Source organism: Triticum urartu, chromosome 7A, assembly GCF_056163025.1.
Source record: "Triticum urartu cultivar PI428250 chromosome 7A, HENAU_Tu73, whole genome shotgun sequence".
Classification (NCBI taxonomy): Eukaryota; Viridiplantae; Streptophyta; class Magnoliopsida; order Poales; family Poaceae; genus Triticum; species Triticum urartu.
The window spans coordinates 529574910-529581016 of record NC_141879.1 but is presented as its reverse complement, the minus strand read 5'-3'; the positions used below and the strand labels follow the sequence as shown (position 1 = coordinate 529581016).

At 47.4% G+C, this 6107-nt stretch overlaps 1 protein-coding gene across 1 annotated transcript; it reads left to right on the top strand.

The window, feature by feature from the left end:
• LOC125521409 (uncharacterized) lies at nucleotides 1-3236 on the top strand. Its single transcript, XM_087533260.1, has 3 exons — nucleotides 1-674; nucleotides 2019-2163; nucleotides 2998-3236. Exons 1-3 carry the CDS (start codon nucleotides 1-3, stop codon nucleotides 3058-3060), a joined length of 882 nt encoding a protein of 293 aa, XP_087389386.1. The 3' UTR covers nucleotides 3061-3236.
• Nucleotides 3237-6107: the final 2871 nt, after the last annotated feature.

Here is a 6107-nt window from a genome sequence, read left to right as displayed (position 1 = left end):
ATGCCAATATACTGCAACGGTCCAACCCCACTTTTTGCCATCTGCTGGCGGACGGCAAAGATTTTTTGCCATCTGTTAGCGGACGGCAAAGAGGGGGCTATCTTTTTTTTTCGGGTAAAAAAAACCGTTGCCCCACCTCCTCTGTCTCTATCCCCTCCATCTCCGCCCCTATCTCTCTGCCCCACCCCTCTCTCCCTCCCGCTCGTCTCTCCCTCTCCCTCCCGCGAGAAGCTACGCCGGCCGATTCCGGCGAGCTCCGGCGGGATTCGACGACGCCCGCCCCACAGCCGAGAGCCTCCCGACCCCGCCTTCCTCGACCCTGCGCTGCTGCGCCACCTCGCCTCCGCCCGCCGGTGCGTGCTGCCACCTCACCGGACCCCAGGAGCCCCGCCGCCTCGCGCTGCCGCCTGCGCCGCGTCGCGCGCCGCCACCTCCCCACAAGCTCGCCGCCCCGCCACGGAAGCCTCGTCGCCGGTCGCCCCGACCTCGAGATCCGCCACCGCCATGGGAGCCGAGCACCGAGCTCCTCTGCGCCCCGCCCGCCATGGGAGATCTGAGGCCGGCCGGGAGGCGGGGATGGGGCGCCGGTGGGCCCCTGGGATCTGCGCGATGGCGCTGCTCTGGCTCGCCGCGGCCGCAGCCGAAGATCCCGATCCCGACGAGCTCGAGCGCGCGTGAGTCCCGCTCCTCCGCCCTGTTTTTTCCGTGCCTGCTCGCTTGCTCTGTCTGTGGCTCAGTACTGTCGATTGCGTTGTCTGTGCTCCGCGGTTCCTGCAATGCTAATTCTGTTTGCAGTCTCGTTGTTCTTCAGTCCCCATCGTGTCTTGTATGTGGACGAGCTCGTGCTAATATGTGGTTGGTACACTACCTGGGCAAGGTCATTTTGATACTGATACTTGTGGGCAGCAGAGGGTTCAAAGCCTGACCGTCTCATGGATCCGCTGATAATATCCCGGAAGTAAATATTGTTGCTTGCTTCATCTCTACTATTTTCTGTAACTGCTTAGTGTTAAGCTCATGATCAACCTGATTACTTATGCGGGAACCTTCTTACATAGGCAGCGCGACAACAATTCTTCTTCCTCAAAGCATATATTTTCTCCAAGTGATCAACAAAGTGTTTGGTCCATTTGGAAGGTACACAAGTTTCTGATGTTTCTGTATATTTTGAGACAGAGGGAGTAGTTGTCAGATCTTCTTTTCGTTCAGTACTTGTTGAGGCTGTCATAATTTTCTTGAAAACTTGTATGGCAGGCCCGGATGGGCGCGCGCGGCGGAGGTCGGGTGCGGGGCGTAGCTGTCGCCGTCGATGACGCGGTTCGGGATCACCGCGTGCTTCAACGCCATGTCGTCGGCCGTCTCGAAGGCCGCCGCCACCAACGCCGCGTCGAGCGTCGTCCACGCGGTGCCGCGGACTGAGCCTGTTGTGTCCGCCGAGTGGCTGCACGCCAACCTCAGGGACCCCAATGTGAAGGTATAGCACTTGCCGTTCTGCTGCGCCCGCCCTCTGAAATCTCAATGTCAGTTGCACAAGTGGTATAGTCTAGATTTAAGACAGGGTACTCATATGGCTGGGGTTCTGCTGCCATGGCAATTTGGTCAGCGCTGCTACAAGTGATAAATCTGTTTGCTTAACTAGTGATGCTAGCTAGTACGTGAATTGGTATTTTAGCTGAAAGAGGATTTTGGTGGGCTTTGTTTTAGCACCAGTAGTAATCTCAAGTTTCTTAAAAACAAATGAAGTGCCTGCATTACAGTATGTGACGTAGGTCAACGCTCCTCGGATAAACCTATTTCCAAAAAGAAAATCTTGCTACTGAAATAATGCTACATTTTGGAGGCCTTTTCTTTCTGGACATTATTGGCATAGTCTCGGGCTCTCATCACTATGAATAATAGAACACATACTACTAGGAGGAATCACATTTAACTATGCTATTCATAGGGTAGTTTTCTTGCTGTTAAACATGTCCACCGGCATACATTGTATCTTATTGTGCTCTTACTTTTTTGTCTAGGTACTTGATGCCTCTTGGTCAGAAGATGATGGCGAGTTCCTCATTCCAATTGAGTTTATATTGTGTAGGTTTCTTCGTCATGATCTGGATTGCCACAGTCATGTTCAAGTCCAATGATATCTTGCGCAAGCAGACCGCTCTCAAGGTTGGTTCTTCATAATAGCTTGTCTATCAACGTGCTGCTTCTGCTTCTAGAGGTTAATTAATTGTTCTGCCAAGCATACTGCTCTCAAGGGCTTGTGCTTATCTTGTGTATCAACGTTCTTGTTCTGCTTCTAGCACTGGGTCTGTCCCTTCTATTGAGGAAGCCGGCTGGCAGACTGTTGCCGTCACTAAATCCCTAACCCTGGGGCCTGTGTTAACTCCATTTGATTGTCAAATTGCTTAGATAACTCAATTTGATTGTCCTCATGGTGTTCTAACATGCTTAGAAGAGTTGGAAACACTATAAATGGTTTGGTACGGATATGTGCTCTAGAATAGTGATTCTGGCATGCTATATTTTTCATTACGGTGAATGGTATTCTCTTTTCCCACACAGCATGATTTCCCCTTTTGGGGCCTCTCTGCTTCAAATTATTCCATATGATTGTAATATGCGGCCTTGAAAAACTCCTATGGTTTTCTATGATGCACTCAAACATCCTGTCGAACATATTGTATCAAGAGAGGGCATGACATTGCAACCCAGTGATTTCCCTATTTATGAGTTTTTAGGTCCTGTGAACCAATTAGGCCCTTGGTCATTTCTTGAACTCAATCAGTAACTCATTTGTGGAAAAAACTTGACGATGTGTGTACCCATGTGTTCTGTTCTGTTTTGAAGTGGATAACATTGCCCCGTGTTTCACTTGGAAATAACTTATGTTTGTTGAATAATAGGAATTTATGCACCATTTATATCTGTTCATAACTCTTAAACTAGCACTGCTCTCCTTAAAATTTCTAATCAGGCTGACTGTTGTTTTGTGCTCCACAGATACTTGTCCGGCAAGCTGCTATGGTGGTCAAGTGTGTGCTGCCTAGGAAAATAGATATTTAGTTTTAGGTCATTTCTTGTAATTTCAGATATGGAGTGCTTGTCTTCAGTTTTTGTTTTTTACTTTGTGAAACTTGCTACCTATGGATGAAACTGTGTAATATTGATGAAACTATGTATATGTATGGATGAAACTTGCTACTATTGGTAACATGTGTTGGATATCCTATATTGGTCATATATATATATGTATGTGTGTCTGTGTGTTTGATTTTCTATGAAAATGAATGGATATAAGAAGAAACAAAATTAATGCCAATTTGGTCTCTTTGCCATCTGCCAGGGACGGCGGACGGCAAAGAGGTGCTCAAATTTGCCGTCCGCTGGCTGACGGCAAAGGCCGCCGTTAGCCGCCTAACGGACTAACGCTGGCGGACGTCCAGTATTTTGCCGTCACTCCTCTTTGCCGTCCGCCGCTATAGGCAAAGCACTCTTTGCCGACCCTATCTTTGCCGTCACTGTTTGCCGTCCGCCACTGACGGCAAAGCTCTTTGCCGTCCGCCATCCCTGGCTTTGCCGTCCGCCGTGGCAGATGGCAAAGTAGCTGATTCCTGTAATGAGATGTGTATTTAAGTTGCCACCTTAAGTTGAACCATTAATTAATAATCTCACATCTGTCATGGATTCACTCACCCAAACCACGTCTACGAGCATAGCATAGCAATATAAGCAATACGTAGAAGTAACTCCCAAGGGTTTGATAATAACAGGGCAATAGGTTCTATCTCATCAACTACTTCCCAACCCACATGTTAATCACATCCTAATCATGCAATGTTTGAGGATTGGAGCTAATGCATAAAAACTGGGTGATAAAGAGGTATGATCAAAGTGTTACTTGCCTTGCTGATGATCCGCAAAACCTAAAGACTCGTAGTAGCACGCTTCACACTCCTGGTGTTCTATCGCAAACAAACAATAGCATAGATAAGCAATCAAGCAAAGAAGCACGGGTAAAACTCAAATAAGAAGATCTAACCAGAAAGTCCAACTTAAGAACTCCGGTTTGCAAAAAGAATCAAATCAAATAGAGCAACAAACTCAAACTACGAAAGAAACAAGATCCGTTTACTAATCTGGACCTAAGTCAAATTTTACAGTATCAAAATCTTGTTCAAGTTGGTTAAACAGAAGGAGGGTTTCGAGACGAAGATCTAGGCGCTTGAATCGCCTGATTCCGATAAATGAGCGAAAACATAAACTAAAATGAAAATCGGATCAGAAATCGCGATAAAAAATAATCGTGGATAATCCGAGAAAAAGAAAACTGACGAACAGGCTAACGAACGAATGTTCGCTGTCTGCGACTATCGGGTGAACACTCTTCGTTAAAACGAACGTACGGACGAACGTCCGCTAATTAAACTAAACCGGAAAAAAATAAACCGATCTATTTAAAAAAAACGAACCTAGGGTTTTTTTCTAAAAAAATCGGATCGGTCTTTTCTAAAAAAACGGCGGCGGCGACGGCGGCTTTACCTCCGGCGAGATCTGGCGAGGCGAGGCTTCGGCTTCGGCGAGGTGGGGCTGCGGCGGTGGGTGGCCCGGGGCGGCGACAGGCGGCAACGGCGAGTGGCGGCGCGCGGCAAAGGGCGGCGGCGCGGCGCGGCTAGGCGGCGAAGTGCGGCGCTGCGGGGCGGGGCGGGGTAGGCGGCGGGGTTGGTGGTGGTGGGGGCTCTGGGGCGGGGTATAAAAGGAGGGGGTGCTTGCTTGGGGAGGGGGCAAGGGGGGCGCGACAGAGTCCTGGCCGGACTCGGCGTCGCGGGCGGCGGCAGCCTCCCGGTCTCCTGGAAGGAGACGGTGGCGCAGGGCTAGGAGGCCGGCTCGGCTGGGCTTCGGCCCAGTCGGGCGCTGAGACTTAAAAAATAATAATTTCGCCAGAACTTAAATAAATCCTAGAAAATAAAATAAATATCTAAAAATGCCAAAACAAATTTTCACCGTCTAAATAAAATATTTAGAACAAGATGAACATTTTCTTGGCCCTAAAATGCAACTTTGAAAAACGTGCAATTTTTCTAATTCAAATAAAATAGCAATAAACTCCGAATAAAAATCAAATATTTGATTTTAATATTTTTCCTCCAATATTTCATTTACTTTGGAGAAGTCATATTATCTCCTCTCATATATTTTAATATGAAATATTTTCGAAGAGAAAAAATAATTAAAACCAAAAATCCTCGTTTCAATATTTGATAAAACTCAAATATGAAAACTGAGAAATCCCCAACTCTCTCCGAGGGTCCTTGAGTTGCTTAGGATTTCGAGGATCGTGAAACGAAATGCAGTAAAATATGATGTGCATGAATGATCTATGTATAACATTCCAAATTGAAAATTTGGGATGTTACAAAGAGCCATCCCAAACACTTTTTTTGCCACCACAAGTTTATGTTATTCCACGATCCCATCTTGAGGCCTTTTCCGGTACTCTGCCATAGGGGGAATATTAATCGATCATGGAGGGCTTCTATATTATCATTGCTGTGTTTCGATGATGCGTGAGTAGTTCACCACAGACCTACGGGTCCATAGCTAGTAGCTAGATGGCTTATTCCCTCTCTTTGATCTTCAATACAATGTTCTCCTCGACTACAGGAATCAGCTGTTTTGCCGTCCGCCATGGCAGACGGCAAAGGACCAGTTAGCGGACGACAAACGTGTCCGGCGCTGTAAACTCTGGCAAAGAGCTTCTTTGTCGTCTGCTTTCCCTCAGCGGACGGCAAAGACATTTTACCGTCGGTGGAAGATGGCAAAGATTGTGGACGGCAAAAAAAACCGGCCATTAGCCACGTTGGGTGGCTAATGGGAGGCTTTGTCGTCTGCCTTGTGACGTCAGTAGGTCTTTGTCGTCTGCCACGAACGGCAAATTGACCAAATGGGTCAGCTCCCAGGTTGCACAGGTTGCTGCCATGTGTCCTCTTTGTCGTCTGTGGCAGACGACAAAGATCCCTTTGCCGTCAGTGGCATATGGCAAAGAGCCTATATTGTTACTGTTTTTTCTGCTTTCTGTTATATCCATGTATTTTCAAAAGACATAAATGATA